We start from the raw sequence: 16,523 nt of genomic DNA on the forward strand, positions 1-16,523 counted from the left end.
AAAAAAATAAATAAATAAAATAAAATAGTGTCTCACATCTGTAATCCTAGCTACTTTAGGAAGCTGAGATCTGAGGATCGAGGTTCCAAGGTACTCTGGGCAAGAAGTCCATGAGACTCTTATCTTCAATTAACCAACAAAAGCCCTAAGTGAAAGTATAGCTAACCTTGAACAAAAAAGCACAGGGACAGCACCCAAGGCCCTGATTTCAAGCCCGAAGACCAACATGTGCACAAGTGCACACATGTGCAGAAGCTCGCGCGTGTGCGCACGCATGCACATGTGCACACATGCCCAAAGAACATACAGACACCAGACACCAGACACACAGACACAGACACACAGACACAGACACACAGACACAGACACAGACACAGACACAGACACACACACACACACACACACACACACACACACACACACACACACACACACACAACTAGAGCCCATTGCCGATGGTTCACATCTATAATTCAGCTACTTAGGAGGCTGAAGTCCTGAGGATCAAGGTTTGAAGCTAGCCTAGACAGAATAGTCCATGAAACTCTACTTCCAATTAATGAGCAAAAAGCTGGACCATGGCTCAAGTAGTTGTGTACCAGTCATGAGGGAATGAGCAAGACAAGCAAGTAAAAGGTCCTGAGTTCAGGCACTGGTACTGGCATATGCGGGCGGGTGGGCGGGCTGGCGGGCAGATAGGCAGATAGATAGATAGATAGATAGATAGAGATGGGGGGGGCTGGGAATCAAGCTTAGTGGTAGAGCACTTTCAAATTACCAGAAATTTGCTACCAGATTCCAAAAACCATACAAAACAAGCAAGCAAACAAACAAACAAACAAAAATAACAACATCAGATTAGTCTCCCAAAGGAGAAACAAGTCATATATTTGGTTTTCTAGGGAAAAAAAAATCAATCAGCCGGGTGCTGGTGGCTCATGCCTATACTCCTACCTACTCAGGAGGCTGAGATATAAGGATCTCAGTTCAAAGCCAGCCTGGGCAGGAAAGTCCATGAGACCCTTATCTCCAATTAACTACCAGAAAACAAGAAGTGGTGCTGTGGCTCAAGTGGTAGAGCACTTAGCCTTGAGCTGAAGAACTCAGGGACAGTGCCCAGGTCCAGACTTCAAGGAAAGAGAGAGAGATAGGAGAGAAAGAAGGAGGGAGAGAGAGAGAGAGAAAGAAAGAACTAGGAGAGAAAGAAGGAGGGAGAGAAGAAGGGAGGGACGGAGGAAGGGAGGGAGAGAAGAAGGGAGGGAGAGAAGAAGGGAGGGACGGAGGGAGGGAGGGAGGGTGGGAGGAAGGAAGATCATCTGGCCTCACAAAAAATAAAGCAAAGGAGGGGCTGGGAAGGTGTGTGTGTGTGTGTGTGTGTGTGTGGGTGTGTGTGTGTGCGTGTGTGTGCGTGCGTGCGCACGATCGCTGCTCCTAGACACTGACCCTGAGCTTTTTTGGCTCAAGGCTAGTTATCTACCACTTGAGCCACAGCACTTTTCTGACTAGTTTATTGGAGATAAGAGTCTCACAGACTTTCCTGCTGGGGCTTGTTTCAAACCACAATCCTCAGATCTCAGCCTCCTGAGTAGCTAGGATTACAGGCATGAGCTACCAGTGCTCAGCTCAAAGTAGGCCATGAATGGTTTTCTGGTAGTTAATTGGAGATAAAGAGTCTCACAGACTTTCCTGCCCAGGCTGGCTTTGAACCAAGATCCTCAGATCTCTGCCTCCTGAGTAGCTACTTACTTATAGGAGTAATCTATCTTCTTGTAAGGTACTTTTTCATTTATAATTTCAGACAAGGAAAAACCAATTTCCAGGTTCAGTGTTGAACTTTTTTTTTAAGCTTCAAGTATCTTACAAGTTGCAGGATTTAAATCTCTCAAAATGTATACATTTAAACAATTCCTATTAGCATTACCAACAGCACTCCATCATCCACTTTTGGATTATGTCTCCAGATAATTTTTAATCCCCATCTGACTTCCCTACCAACAAGTACTTGGATACCATCTTCACCCTGCCTGCCCCTATTACTTGGTTGTGCTCAGGGAATTATAATTACAGGGATCCCGCCTTTTAAAACATCCTCAGAGTACAAAGCCTCTTTGTATGATGGGGGGGGGGGGGGGGATAAGATGTGATTTCTAGGCTACACTGAAAAGGAAGGGTGGCAGCAACAGAAGAAGCGTCAGATCCACTATGGTTTGGATCCCCTATATAGTTGGATCCACTGTATTGTTTGTGGCAGTTTTTGTGTGGGTGATCAACAGGGGTTCTGCTCAGCCTATGCATCTCTTCCCATGAGGGGAAGAGTAGAGCCTATGAACAGATGGGCACAACCATCACAAAACCCAGACCAGGGAACTAAAGGAAGCAAGAAATAGGAGGAAAGCAAGGAACAGCTGTCCTGAAGTGCACCCTTCTGTGCTATTTTCAGGATCTTTGGTATCTGGTAGCAAAGTTTCTGACAATACAGACTATTACACTAATGAATCAGTGGTTGTTATTGGCATACTAGTACAAACTCCAATAATATGTATTGAGGTGGTAACAAAAAATTTACAGGTCAGGTGCCTGTGGCTCACACCTATAATTCTAGCTACTCAGGAGGCTGAGATCTGAGGATCAAGGTTGGAAGGCTAAGAAGTAAAATATAAGACTCTCCAGAAAAACACCAGAAGTGGAGCTGTGGCTGAAGTAGCAGAGCACTAGCCATGAACGAAAAAGCTAAGGGACACTGAGTTCAAGCCTCAGTACCAAAACACACACACACACACACACACACACACACACACACACACACACACACACACACACGAAGACAAACCTATTTGTTTTAACTTTAAAACTGCTTGTAAGTCAAATAAAAATACTTTTTGTTAATTATGAGATTTCCAACTCCTAGTTGGAAAAGTTATTAAAGGAATAGTTTTACTTTCAATTTATCATTCAATGTAGTCTCAGAAACTTCTCACCTTTTAATCCTTTGATAAAACAAGTTGTGGGGCTGGGAAGGTGGCTCAGTGGTAGAGCACTTGCCTTGCATGCTCGAGGCCCTGGGTTCGATTCCTCAGCACCACATAAGAAAAAAGCCGGAAGTGGCGCTGTGGCTCAAGTGGTAGAGTGCTAGCCTTGAGCTGAAAAGCTGAGGGACAATGCCCAAGCCCAGAGTTCAGGCCCCACGACCGGACCAAAAAAAAAAAATAAATAAATAAATAAATAAAACAAGTTGTTTTGTTTTGGGGGGGGTGTGCATGCATGTATCTATGTGTATATGTCTGTTTCTGTGTCTGTGTATGCGTGTGCACACACCATTCCTTGAGCTTTTTGCTCAAGGCTACAACTCTGTTACTTGAGCCATAGCTCTGCTTCCAGCTTTTTGGTAGTTAAGTAGAGATAAGAATCTCACAGATGACTTTCCTGACCTGTCTGGCTTTGAACCCCAATCCTCAGATCTAAGCCTTCTGAGTAGCTAGGATTACAGGAGTAAGCCACCAGTACCTAACTAAAAACAAATTTGCCAAAGTTCAGCAAGCATCATTTGCAGACACTGAAATCAGAGATGCTGAAGCAGAATGAACAAACAGGAAACATCTCTTCAACTCAAGGAACATCTCAACTATGCAAAATGTCCTATGATCTGCTTACTTTTTCCTCCCATGTGTATATTTTTTCTTAGTATCACTTTTTCCCTTCATTTATTTCTTTATATAAATAATTTATATAGATCAAAAAATACAATTTCTAAGGGAAGTGGTGACATTGTCCAAAAAGAAATAAACTCTGTACCTGACTTTTGTAATTGTAACCCCTCCGTATATTACCTTTATAATAGCAACTTTAAAAAAGAAGCAACAAAATTTCTTACTCCCGTATTTCTACATTTTACCAAAACAGCAGAAAATGTAATAACAATTTTGTATCTTGATTTGATACAAACATGTATAATACCATAATTCTCTACCTGTTCAACACTTCAGTTACTTTTCTACTCAGTTATTCTTCTCGAGAGTAGTAAAGAATTCCTTTAAGAAATCTTTTTCTTTTTCCTGCCAGTCAAGGGACTTGAACCTGGGGCCTAAGTGCTAGTCCTGAGCTCTTTCCTCAAGGCTAGCATTCTGCCACTTTGAGCCACAGTGCTACTTCTGGTGTTCTGGTGGTTAATTGGAGATCAGAGTCTCACAGACTTTCCTGCATGGGCTGGCTCTGAACTGAGATCTTCGGATCTCAGCCTCCTGAGTATCTAGTATTACATGTGTGAGCCACTAGCATCCAGCAAAAATACCTTTAAGCAAAGGCACCCAAAAATACCTTTAAGCAAAACAGAAAGGAAAAAAACAACAACAACAACTCTTTGAGTAAGGGCTACAGGTAAGATTGATTTATTCTCAAGTGGGCATAGGGGTATTTGTGTTAAACATTTTTAGTTTTATTTACATATAATTTATTCAAAATATCTCTAAAGACAACAATAAAAGTATAAGGGAATTTTCTATACACTAACCTCAATTATGTTTTAAAATAAGAAAATGACAACAAATCCCACTTTAAAAACTTGTATCCCTTGAGCCCCCCCAAACATCACTTCTCCATTAAAATTGTTCTTGGGCTGGGAAGGTGGCTCAGTGGTAGAGCGCTTGCCTTGCATGCCTGAGGCCCTAGGTTCGATTCCTCAGCACCACATAAGCAAAAAAGAAAAAAGCCGGAAGTGGCGCTGTGGCTCAAGTGGTAGGGCGCTAGCCTTGAGCTGAAGAGCTGAGGGACAACGCCCAGGCCCAGAGTTCAGTCCCCACGACCGGACCCAAAAAATAAATAAATAAAATAAAATTGTTCTAAAAAATACTCTGCCACTATTTGCAAAAGCAGTAGGAAGTCCAGTCCTATCTTCGGTACATACTTTCTTCTTCACTCTCCAAGAAAAAAAGTGAAGCAGCAAGAAGCATAAACAACCACTTACTGGAAAATGGATAAATATTTTCAAAATTGGCTTCAGAAATTTGGGAATGCTAGTATAGAGGAAAATATACATGAAATGTAATCATTGCATGTCCCTCTCTCTCAACATGAACACTGTTAAAACATAAGATCAAATGCAGCATATGGCCTTCTCTCCTTTATTTAACAGATACTTTTGTCTTTTTCTCTCTTCTTGTCTTCCATTTTGAGCTTTATCTTTACCATTTTGAGCTAAGCTATTTAGTTCCGCTCAGCAAAGTGATAAAATGCCAGGACTGGTCCATTCCCAAGAAAATTTTAATCTTCTGAAGCTCCAGGTCCAACAATAACCTAGCCTTTACTGCAGAGCCATGATGACTGTGAACAATTACTGCTGGACCTAGAGTTCCAATATAGTATGGAGAGCTGGTTCACACCACATTTTTGTGTGTGTGTGAGAATGTGGATGTCCCTTCTTCTCATTTGGCATGGTGGCATATGGCTGTAATGAGAGGCAGAGACAGGAGAATCACAAGTTCAAAGCTACTCTAGGCTACATAGAAATATCAGGGCAACCTGAGTTTCATAGTAAAATTTTTTTCTCAAACCCTGCCCCTAGCCAGGTGCTGGTGGCTCACACTTAGAATCCTAGCTACTCATAAGGCTGAAGTCTGACTTGGTTCAAAGCCAGCTCAGACAGGAAAGTCAGTGAGACTTTTATCTCCAATTAACCACCCACAAGGCTGGAAGTAGAGCTGTGGCTCAAGTGGTAGAGTGCTAGCTTTGAGCAAAAGAAGCTTAGGGCCAGGCCCTGAGTTGAAGCCCAAGGACTGGCACAAAACAACAATGAAAAAAGAACCCAAAAACAAAACACCTGCCTTCTCCAAAAAGAAAAGAAAAAAGAAGGGAGGAAGGAAGGTCACTCTTCTGAGGATCAAGTAGTTTCAAACTAGGTGCTCATCTTGGCAACAGAATTCTACCCTTACTTGCTACCTGCAACAGTGTCCTTGTTCTGAAAGCAATCTATCCAGTTTTACATAGCAGCCCTGAAGAAAAATATACTTGGGGCACTTCTGCACCTCTACAGAAGGTTCCCAGAAAGAAGAACCTCAAAACAAAAAAAAAAGTATTTCACAAGTTTCATTATCTCAGTCTCGTCTCACAGTTATTATCATAAGTTTGTTCCTAAATACAGTAGAACTAGAACAAAATCTAGCAGAGAAGGAAAACTAGCAAATCTGGGAGAAAGAAAATTCTTCTGATTCAAGGATAATCAGTTGTTTCCTAAAGACCCAAACTGTTGAACCTCAAAAGCAGGTCACAAGCTAAAACTACCCTTCTCTTAAGAAAAGCATGAGGGATGAGGGACATAGCTCAGTGGTTTCCATACATGTTTAGAATGAGCAAGGCTCTGGGTTCAATCTCTAGTACTCTTCCAAAAAGAATGACCCCATAACTTTGGGAGTTTACTTTCTCCAAATTTATTTATCTTCACTGTATCTCTTTTTTTGCTCTTATCCTAATAAAACTGCATTGCTAACACATAGTAAAAAAAAAAAAAAAAACGTAAATCTGATTTAAAACAAACAAAAAACCTTGGTAGGTAACAAACCCTAAAAATAAGAGAAATTGAGAAACTTACTACCTGATTTAAGATGAGTATGAGCAACTAATCCGATTGTCAGTTCTTTCAGAAAATAGCATGATGGTGGTAGTTACCTCTAATCCCAACACCCTGGAGGGTAAGGCAGAATAGCAAATTCAAGGTCAACCTGGGCTACCATAACAAGACATGGTCTTTAAGGGGAAAAAAAATTCCAGGACCAGTGGCTTATAGTAACCCTAGCTACTGAGGAGGCTAACATCTAGAGGGTCACAGTGAACACAGCTCAAAGCCAACATGGGCAGAAAAGTCTGGAAGACTATCTCCAAAATAACCAACAAAAACCTAGGCTGGAGATATGCTCATGTGGTAAAGCACCAGCAGAAGCAAGCAAGTCAAGCAAGTTAATAGCTCTGAGTTCAACATGGGGGTGGGGGAGGGTAAGGGAATGGTTTATGTCCAAGTATCAGGGTAGATCCAAATCTAGTCCTAGTCATCCAAGAGAAATAACAAATCAGTGCCTAGGGCCTAGGCTGGGGCACAGCTAAAAACAGAGGTCTTCAGAATTTAGTGGGCATCATAATCAGATGTCTGAGCCCCTCCCTACACTTAATAAATTGGAATGTGCTGGAGCATTTATATTTTGATGAAGCTCATACTTCTTACCTAGGTCCACTAGACATTTTCAAAAGACTACGAAACCCCCTACACCTATCAACAATTCCAGACTAAAAGTCCACATCAAAACTAGGTTTAGGTCAGAAAGGGCTTTCACACCTAAAAGACTGTGTTAGCCTGGTGCCTGTAGCTACAATTCCATTATGGAACAAAAACTCAGTGTTCTATAAACAAGAACATCTTTTACATGTGAGAAATATTTCAGATGTCTCAAAAATAGTTGGAATAGTATACTTAATATTCTACCCCATGCCCAATATTAGCAAATCTTAATTTGTAACTATATGATTTAAACATTAGTAAAAGGGATGGCAAGTGGTAGAGTACCAGCTATGAAAAAAAAAAGCTGATCGTTTGGGGACCTGATTTCAAGTTGAAAAAAAAAAATCAATCTTAATAGATAATTTTGTGTGTGTGTGTGTACACCGGTTTAGGGGCTTGAGCTCAGGGCTTAGTTGCTGTCCCTGGGCTTTTTTTGCACAAGGCTGGAGCTCTACCACTTGACTCACAGCTCCATTTCCAGCTTTTTTTGGTAATTAAGTGGAGCTAAGAGTCAGTTTTCTACCCAGGCTGGCTTTAAATCCTGATCCTCAAATCTCAGCCTCCTGAGTAGCAAGGACTTTGTGTGTATATGTGTGTATATAGATATAAATATAGATATAGATACAGATATAGACACAGTGCCCATATTAGGGCTTGAACTCAGGACTGGGTGCCCCTAAGACCTCTCCACTCAAGCCTAGTGCTCTACCACTTAAGCCACAACACCACTCCCATCTTTTTGCTGGTTAATTGGAGATAAGAGTCTTATGGACTTTCCTGCTTGATTGCCCCCACAACCTTAATGATACCTATTTCCCAAACCTTTAAGTTTTGGGTGTGAAATGGCATCCACAATTGTGGTAAACTACATTTCCCTGATTAAAAATCTTGGACAAGTTTATCTTTGCATATGTGTATGTAAATGTCGATCAAATATGTAGTTTCAGGCTGGGATGGTGGCTCAGTGGAAGAGTACTTGCCTTGCATGCATGAAGCCCTGGGTTTCATTCCTCAGCACCACATAAACAGAAAAGGCTGGAAGTAGCACTATGGCTCAAGTGGTAAAGTGCTAGTCTTGAACAAAAAGCAGCTCAGGGACAGCACCCAGGTCCCAATTGTGGGTTTTTTTTACTTTGTATGTTTCTTGCAAACTGGGGATTGAACCTAGGGCATCAAACATAGTAGGCAAGCATTCACCCCTGAACTATACCACTAACACTTTTATTATATTTCAAGACAGGGCCTTGCTAAGTTGATCAGTCTGGTTTCAAACTCTTAATCCTTCTGCTCCAAGCACCCTTGTTAAAGGGTGCTGATTGTGACACCATGCCCAGCTCCTTGCAGATTTTTTTAGAAAAATAAAACAAAGCAACCCATCTAGTTTGAAGCAGAGGAGTTCCCAAAGCAAGGAGCTAACCTTGATAAAGCTAAGGTGCAGTACAGGAAGGAAATAGCTGATTTAAAGCAGAAATCACCCTGGACAAAGAGCCTTAATTAACGCATAGTCTTTGCCATCACTCTAGTTAAGTCCTAAGTCTAAGACAACACTACAAATACTTTGGGGACCTGCATTCTTAGAACAGAAGTGACAATGGGAAGGGTGCTAACTCTAGGCTGTTTCTATAAAAGTAGTACAACTGTTTTTAAAAAAAATGAAGTGATTGCACACCAATATATAAATTCAATTTTCTTAAGATACTATCTACCTCTAACAGACTTTCACATTCCCTCTTTGAAACATCCCAGTCTTTTTCCCCAGACACCTTCCTTCTCCCTTCAGCAATCCTTTTTATCTCCCTTCCCCCACAGTAACTGAACAATTCTCTCGCAGTTCCCCTTTTCACTGTTTCTATGGGACCCTCTTCATTGCCTGTAACATGATGCTTTTTCCTTTTCCTCTCCAGCTTCCTTTTCCGAGATGCACCCGCAGTGTTAAAAAAAAAAAAAAAATCCCACCTAGTCAACCACCCCAAACAAAAACGCATTTCTCATGCATTACATGCTAGGCAAGAGGGTGACTAGTTCCAAGCTGTCACAGCTTCCTTCCCACTTCACGCTTGGGAGGGTTATTCTTTCTCAAAGAGTTCTCCAAGTGTCCAAGACCACCTGGGGAAACTCATATGGCCTTCTGTGACACAAATGTCTTTTTACCCAGAGTCTTGTATGGATTTCTAGGTTTGACATGAACGAAACTTGGGCTGTGAAAAAGACACCTTCCGGGTGTGATCACTAACGCGGGCTGGCCTTTTTCCCATTAATTCCAGCTGGACTGGCTTAGCGTGTGCAGTGGTAGGGAAGGTGGTCTGGAAGAGACCAAGTGGTCCCCACGATAACAAGTTTCCGAAGCCCGGTCCCACTCACTCCAGAAAGCCCTCTCCTCAAGAGCACACCGTTCGCAGGAGTCGTTTCCCCGTTCAGCTCCCCAAGAGGGCTCGCCAGGGTACCACGGGGCTCCCAAAGCAGTCCCCCCAAAGCAGTCCCGGCTCCTCTGTCCCACACTGCAAAGAGATCTTTTCTCCCAAGCTGATCAGCAAGAATCAGCTAGGGGTGAGGAGGGGTGTCAGAAACCAGGCTCTACCCCCTCCCCCATCGATCAATCTCTCGCGGTTCCCAAGGGCCGTGGGGGGGGGGGGGGCGGCATCCTCCCAACCCCCTCGGTTCCAGGCCCGCGCCAGCCCCTGGGTGGCCCTGAGTCCTAGCCAGGATACGGTTCTCACCAGCTATGTGACCTTGGGCAAGTCACTTCCCCCTGAGAGCCTCAGTTTCCTCCACGGTCCAGCGGAGACCTATGAAGGTCTTGCCCTGCCCACCTGGGGGGGGGGACTACCCACCAGGAGGGAAAACGCTTTGTGAGCCGCTCGGTGTGGGGTTCCCAGGGGCTCCGGGACCGGACAAAGCTGAGGCGGACAACGCTCCTCCCCCTCCGCGGGCCCGAGTGGCTGGACCACACGCCTCCGGGTCCCCCCTCCTCCCCACACACACACACACCCCGGGACCGACCCACGCCCCTCCCCGCCCGGCCGCTCCCGAACCCCGTACCTGCTCCTGGCGCTCGGCCGCAGGCGCCGCCACCCTGCGCGCCCGCCCGAAGAGGCCCGTGGCCGGGAGGGCTGAGACGGTCAGCGGTAGCGGGCTCGGGCCGGGGTGGCGGCGGCGGCGGCGGCGGCGGCGGCGGGGGGGGGCGCGGGCGGCGCGGGGGCCCGAGCTCGGCGGGGCCCGGCCTGGGAGACGACGACTGAGGCTGGAAGTGCGCGGCGGCGGCTGAGGCGGCGGCGGCGGCGACCGCGGCGGCAGCGGCGCTTCCGCTCATGGCGGGGCCGCTGGCAGCGGCTCCGGTAGCGACTCGACTCCGGCGCGGCAGGCGCTGGCTGGGCCCCGGGCCGGTGGCGGCGACAGTGGCGGCGACGGAGGCGGCTCCTGGAGAGGGGGGGGCGGGGAGGAGGAGCCGGGAAGCCGCGGCGGCGGAGGGGGCGGGGACGCGGAGGGGGCGGGAACATCGAGCCGCGCCACCAATGAGCGCCGGGCTTCTGGGCCGCGGCTGCCGGGCGGGAGGGCGGGCGGGCGGCGCCGAGGGGTTTCCTCAGTCGCCGCGGCTCGCCCAAGAGGGGAGGCCCGGGGCCAGCCGCCCGCCCCAGAGCCGGGCTCCAGGGGCTGCCCCGCCTCCGGCCCGCCCCCGGGGCGCGGCTGCGGGCCTCCCAGGGCACAGCTTTGCGCTTTCCGGGCCTGCGCCACCCCTGAGCCCCGCTGCGCCTCTGCCTCCGGCGCGGGTGTGGACGCCCGCGAGTGTGCGGGGGAGCTCGGCTCGGTGGACTCGCGCGGGTCGGGACCGCCGCCCGCCCTCCTGGCCCCGCGGCCTCGCGTTCCGCTGCCACGACCTCAGCCTCCTCCTCTCTCCCCCGCCCTCGGGGCTCGCTCCGCTCTCCCTCCCTCCCTCTCCGTCTCGGTTGTTTTCTCAAAGTTTTTTGGGGGGTTTTCTTTTTTTTTTTGCCTTTCAGACACTTCGGAAAGAAACTCTCCTTTCTCTTCTCGGGCTGTGTTTCAGTCCCCGCGGACTGGGAAGGACGGCGGCGGCGGCGGCGGCGGAAGCGAAAGCGGTGCCGCCGAGCCGTCTTCCCCGCGCCCTGCAGACCCATCTTGAATCCTCAGCCGCAGCCCGTCGTGCTGAGCCCCGGCCCCTCGCCCCCCGCCTGGACTGGCTCTTCCTCTTTCTCGCTTTCTGGGCCCTGGTTGAGACAACCCTGGGAGGGAACGTACGGGAGGCCCGCCCTGCACGGCCTCATCTCCAAAGAGGGAGAGGCCGGGCGCTGATGGCTGTCCTAGGAGGGCAAGAATGGTGCAGGTTCGAGTCGTCCTGCCCGCTTTCCTCCCCTAGGATGGGATGCTGGACACTCGGCCCATTCCTTCCCTCTGTTCCTCTGACTCTCGTGTCCTAGTCGTAGACGAGCTAAATGAACCCAACCGTGTTGTAGGGGGGTGTCTCTGACACCGGAGAGGAGGGAGAGAAAGACTGTGTGTGTGTGCGTGCGTGCGCGCGCGCCCCGCGCGAGCACGCCGCGAGTGCGGGGTAGATCTCTTGAGAAAGATGTCGGCAAATCTTTGGCAACAAACATTTCAAATTCCACGTTGACACTTCATTAGGGACACTATCTTTCCACCACCAATTCTCAGCACCGGGATACAATGTTAATAAAGATCTTATCCAGGCCTTCAAAGAGTTTACAATCTCCTTGCAGGACAGTGTGATACTCTTTAAAAGTAGTGGTTCACAAGTAAAAAGATGGACTGAGAAGACCTTAATAGTGTCTTTGGCCAAGACTTAAGATTTTTTTTTCTTTCTAGTCACGGGGGAGTCAGGGGGTTTCCATCTCAGTGCCTACTGAAGAGTACTTGTAAATTACTGTATGGAGGAATTGGTTTTCCTTTGATAGGTCCCAGCGTCCTTGAGCAAATTTTGCTCCATCTCTACCCCTAACGCCAAACCCCAGTTTCAGTTCTTACGACTCCTAATTTGAGCAAATGATTTGACCAGCAGCCATAGAAGAAAATGCGGTTTAATCTCGTTAACCAGAGGAACCCACCCCACGATACATTGAGGCAAGCAGGAAAAAAATAGGAAGAAAACTCTTGGAGAGGACAGAGCAGTCTTGAGCTACCTTATTTTACCAGCTTTTGGGTGGGAGGGGAGCAAAAGAAAGAAGGACCACATCGTGTCTACTATAGTCCTTACTACGTAAATTTCTTATCTTCTAGTGGTGAGTGGGAAAAGAGATGAATGTTGTGGGCTTAGGAATTCACAGATTCTAATAGACTTGGACCACTACCTAATAAATGAAGAGGTCCAACTGATGAGATTCTTCTTTAAGGCTGAGTATATGTAACTGCATACTCAGCCATAAAGAATGAAATCATATCATTTGCAGCAAAAGAGAGGGAACTAGAAACTGCATTAAGTGAAAACAAATAAAAAGACCCATCCAAGGAACAGGCCTGATGATAAAAGTTTGTAATCCCGGGCTGGGAAGATGGCTCAGTGGTAGAGCACTTGCTTGCATGCATGAGGCCCTGGGTTTGATTCTTCAGCACCACATAAGCAAAAAGAAAAAAAGCTGGAAGTGGCACTTGTGGCTCAAGTGGTAGAGCGCTAGCCTTGAGCTGAAGAGCTGAGGGACAGCACCCAGGCCCAGAGTTCAGGCCCCACAACCCGACCCAAAAAAAGAAAAGAAAAGTTTGTAATCTCAGCACTAGGGCATACTGAGGCAAGAGTCTAGCCTAGGCCACATAGAAAGACCTTATAAAAAAAAAAATAGCCAAGTGCCATTGGCTCACAACTTGTAATCCTAGCTACCCAGTAGACTGAGATCTGAGGATCATGGTTCAAAGCCAGACAGGGAAGGAAAGTCTATGAGAATCTTCTCTCTAATTAACTACCAAAAAGCTGGAAATGGAGCTGCTATGGCTCAAAGTGGTAGAGTATTAGCCTTGAGCATAATAGCTCAGAGACAGCACCCAGGCTGTAAAGTAACTTCCTAGCAATCATAAAACCCTGAGTTCATGGGCTGGGAAGGTGGCTCAGTGGTAGAGCAGTTGCCTTGCATGCATGAGGCCCTGGGTTCAATTCCTCAGCACCACATAAGCAAAAAGAAAAAAGCCGGAAGTGGCGCTGTGGCTCAAGTGGTAGAGCACTAGCCTTGAGCTGAAGAGCTGAGGGACAGTGCCCAGGCCCAGAGTTCAGGCCCCACGGCCAGACCCCCCAAAAAAATTTAAAAAAATAAAAATAAAACCCTGAGTTCAAATTCTAGTACCATTCCTTCCCAAAATGCATTTAAGAAAAAATAAAAAGCATGCATTATTATTTTAGGTACTTTTGTTTTTTACATACGTAAATAGTATTGTAAGATTTGTCCTTTATTTTCTTGTCTTTTCAGTAACTTTTTTTTTTGTCGGTCATGGGGCTTGAACTCTGGGCCTGAACGCTGTTCCTCAGCTCTTTAGCTCAAGGCTAGTGCTTTGCCACTTGAGCCACTGCACCACTTCTGGTTTTCTGAGTGGTTTACTGGAGATAAAAGACTCATGGACTTTCCTGCCCAGGCTGGTTTGAACCGTGATCCTCAGATCTCAGCCTCCTGAGTAGCTTAGAATCCAGGCATGAGCCACTGGTGCTCAGCTTCAGTAACATTTTTAAGACCTGGTTTGTAGCTTGTAGACACTGTATAATACTCCATCCATATTTTGTCTAAAATGTCCTCAATTATGGACAAATCACTTACCAACTCTCTATAAATAAAGACAATGCTACATGAATACTTTTGTACATGACCTTATAGGACCTGTGTGAGAACTCTGGGCTATAAAAATACAGTAGCAGAATTGAATATGTTTTCTCTCATGAGTTTTGATGCTTATTTTTTTACTATTGATAAGAATAACCTTGTATGTGTGTGTGTGTGTGAGAGAGAGAGAGAGAAAGAGAAAGAGAGAGAGACAGACAGACAGACAGACAGAAACAGACAGAGAGACAAAGAGACAGAGGGAGAGTCAGCACTGGGTCCTGAACTCAGGGCCTTGGTGCTGTCTCTTAGCTTTTTCTGTCAAGGATGGTGCTCTACCACTTGAGCCATAGCACCATTGAACCATGATCCTCAGATCTCAGCCTCCTGAGTAGCTGCTATTACAGGTGTGAGCCACCAGTGCCAAGCACCTGTGTCTATGTTTCTTTAGTTACTGTATGCTCCTAGAGATTTTCTGTCTTCTATTGTTGCGTGCTGCTGCTGCTTCCTTCTCCTCCTCCTTTTTCTTTTTTTTTTTCTTTCTTTCTTTTTTTTTTTTTTTGTCGGTTGTGGGGCCTGAACTCTGGGCCTGGGCACTGTCCTCATCTCTTCAGCTCAAGGCTAGCGCTCTACCACTTAAGCTATAACACCACTTCCAGCTTTTTCTGCTTATGTGGTACTGAGGAATCGAACCTAGGGCCTCATGCAATGCAAGGCAAGCACTCTACCACTGAGCCACCTTTCTCCTCCTCCTTCTTTGCCAGTCCTGGAGCTTGAACTCAGGGCCTGGGCACTGTCCCTGAACTCCTTTTGTTCAAGGCTAACATACTACCACTTGAGCCACAGCACCACTTCTGGCTTTTTCCATTTATGTGATACTGAGGAATCGAACCCAGGGCTTCGTCATATTCCCAGCCCTCTTCTATTGCTTCTTGAAAGACTAACTTGGTCTATCTTGTAATGCATTGAATAAATGTGCTACATGAATCTACACATCAATCCATAATGATATTCAGAGAGGGGGAGAGAGAGAGAGAGGAGGGGGGAGGGAGGGACGGAGGGACAGAGCGGGAGAGGGAGAAGAAAGAAAGAGAAGGGAAAATCTCATTTGCTTCCATCAGAAATACTATATAACACTAACTCCTTTATCAAGAAATTGGTAATTAAAGAAAAAGAATGAAGCATTTAACCTGCCATTTTAGGAAGAAATTAGGTTCTTCTCCATTTGATGAGAAGAAACTCTTTTTTTACAGGAGAATGTCAGCTAATAAATGTAGTAGAATTGATAAAATTAGAAAATCACCATTTTGCAATCTCCAGTGAGATAATTGATTCAGGCAAGGATCATCAGTGAATGTTAAACTATTTAAAAAGAAAGAAAAAAGATCAATCTGACATTGTATCTACTTTCTACCATTCACTTGTTCTACAAACACTTTCAATTTCCTTTCTACTCCCTTCATTCCAGTGAAAGGACATGCTTCAAAGACAATGATTTCTTCTCAATTGCTAAATACAATAGCCTTTTCTCAGTTCTCATCTTCCATGGTCTCTTCATGGTATTTGACACTAGAGGACACTTCCCTTTTCTTGTAACTCCTTCCAAAAGACATCTACAAAAGACTTTAATATTTACTGGCTTAAATGACAATCTGTTATGTCTCAGTTCTTGTGGTGCACCAGGCTCCGCTGGGTACTTCTCAGTTGGGATCTGTTAAGATGTCAGTAATACTCTGGCTAGGGCTGGACTCATCTAAAAGATTAACTGGGCTAGACTTCAAAGATGGGTTTTTTAATTGTGGCATTGTTAACTTAGATGGGATTGGCTGGATTAACTGGAAATTAGTGAATATCTCCCCCCCACCCTGTGGGGCTGACTTGAGCTTCCCAAGAGCATGATAGATTCAAAGTAGGTAGATTTCTTACATAGTGATGGGGAAGCTACAAGACTTCTTATGAGACAACAAAGTTTTATTTCTCCCAATATGAACCATTCTTTATTACAAGTATTGGTGTCTTTAAGGCTTAATGACCTTCCAAAGCTAAGTATAAAATACATCCATGTTACTATTTTTCTTTTCTTTTCTTTTGTTGTTGGTTGTGGGGCTTGAACTGTGGGCCTGGGTGTTGTCCCTGAGCTCTTCAGCTCAAGGTGAGTGCTCTACCACTAGAGCTACAGCACCACTTCTGGTTTTCTGGTGGTTAATTGGAGATAAGAGTCTCCTGGAGGGCTGGGAAGGTGGCTCAGTGGTAGAGAGCTTGCCTTGCATGCCTGAGGCCCTGGGTTCAATTCCTCAGCACCACATAAGCAAAAAGAAAAAAGCCGGAAGTGGCCCTGTGGCTCAAGTGATAGAGCACTAGCCTTGAGCTGAAGAGCTGAGGGACAGCACCCAGGCCCAGAGTTCAGGCCCCACGACCGGATCCCCTCCCCCCAAAAAAAGAATCTCATGGACTTTCCTGCCCAGGCTGGCTTTGAACTGTGATCCCCAGATCTC

General features: G+C 46.0%; 1 protein-coding gene across 4 annotated transcripts in view; it reads right to left on the reverse strand.

The window, feature by feature from the left end:
- Positions 1-10,571, reverse strand: part of Rnf38 (ring finger protein 38) — a 117,608-nt gene extending 107,037 nt beyond the window's left edge. For 2 of the 4 annotated variants that reach the window (XM_042695677.1, XM_042695667.1), the window contains exon 1: positions 10,301-10,571. In XM_042695677.1, the coding sequence (XP_042551611.1) occupies positions 10,301-10,571 (271 nt within the window). The remainder of the gene's footprint in view (positions 1-10,300) is intronic. The other 2 variants (XM_042695708.1, XM_042695699.1) reach the window with 1 other exon arrangement.
- Positions 10,572-16,523: the final 5,952 nt, after the last annotated feature.

This window comes from Dipodomys spectabilis, unplaced genomic scaffold (assembly GCF_019054845.1).
Source record: "Dipodomys spectabilis isolate Male_0828 unplaced genomic scaffold, ASM1905484v1 ptg000006l, whole genome shotgun sequence".
Lineage (NCBI taxonomy): Eukaryota > Metazoa > Chordata > Mammalia > Rodentia > Heteromyidae > Dipodomys > Dipodomys spectabilis.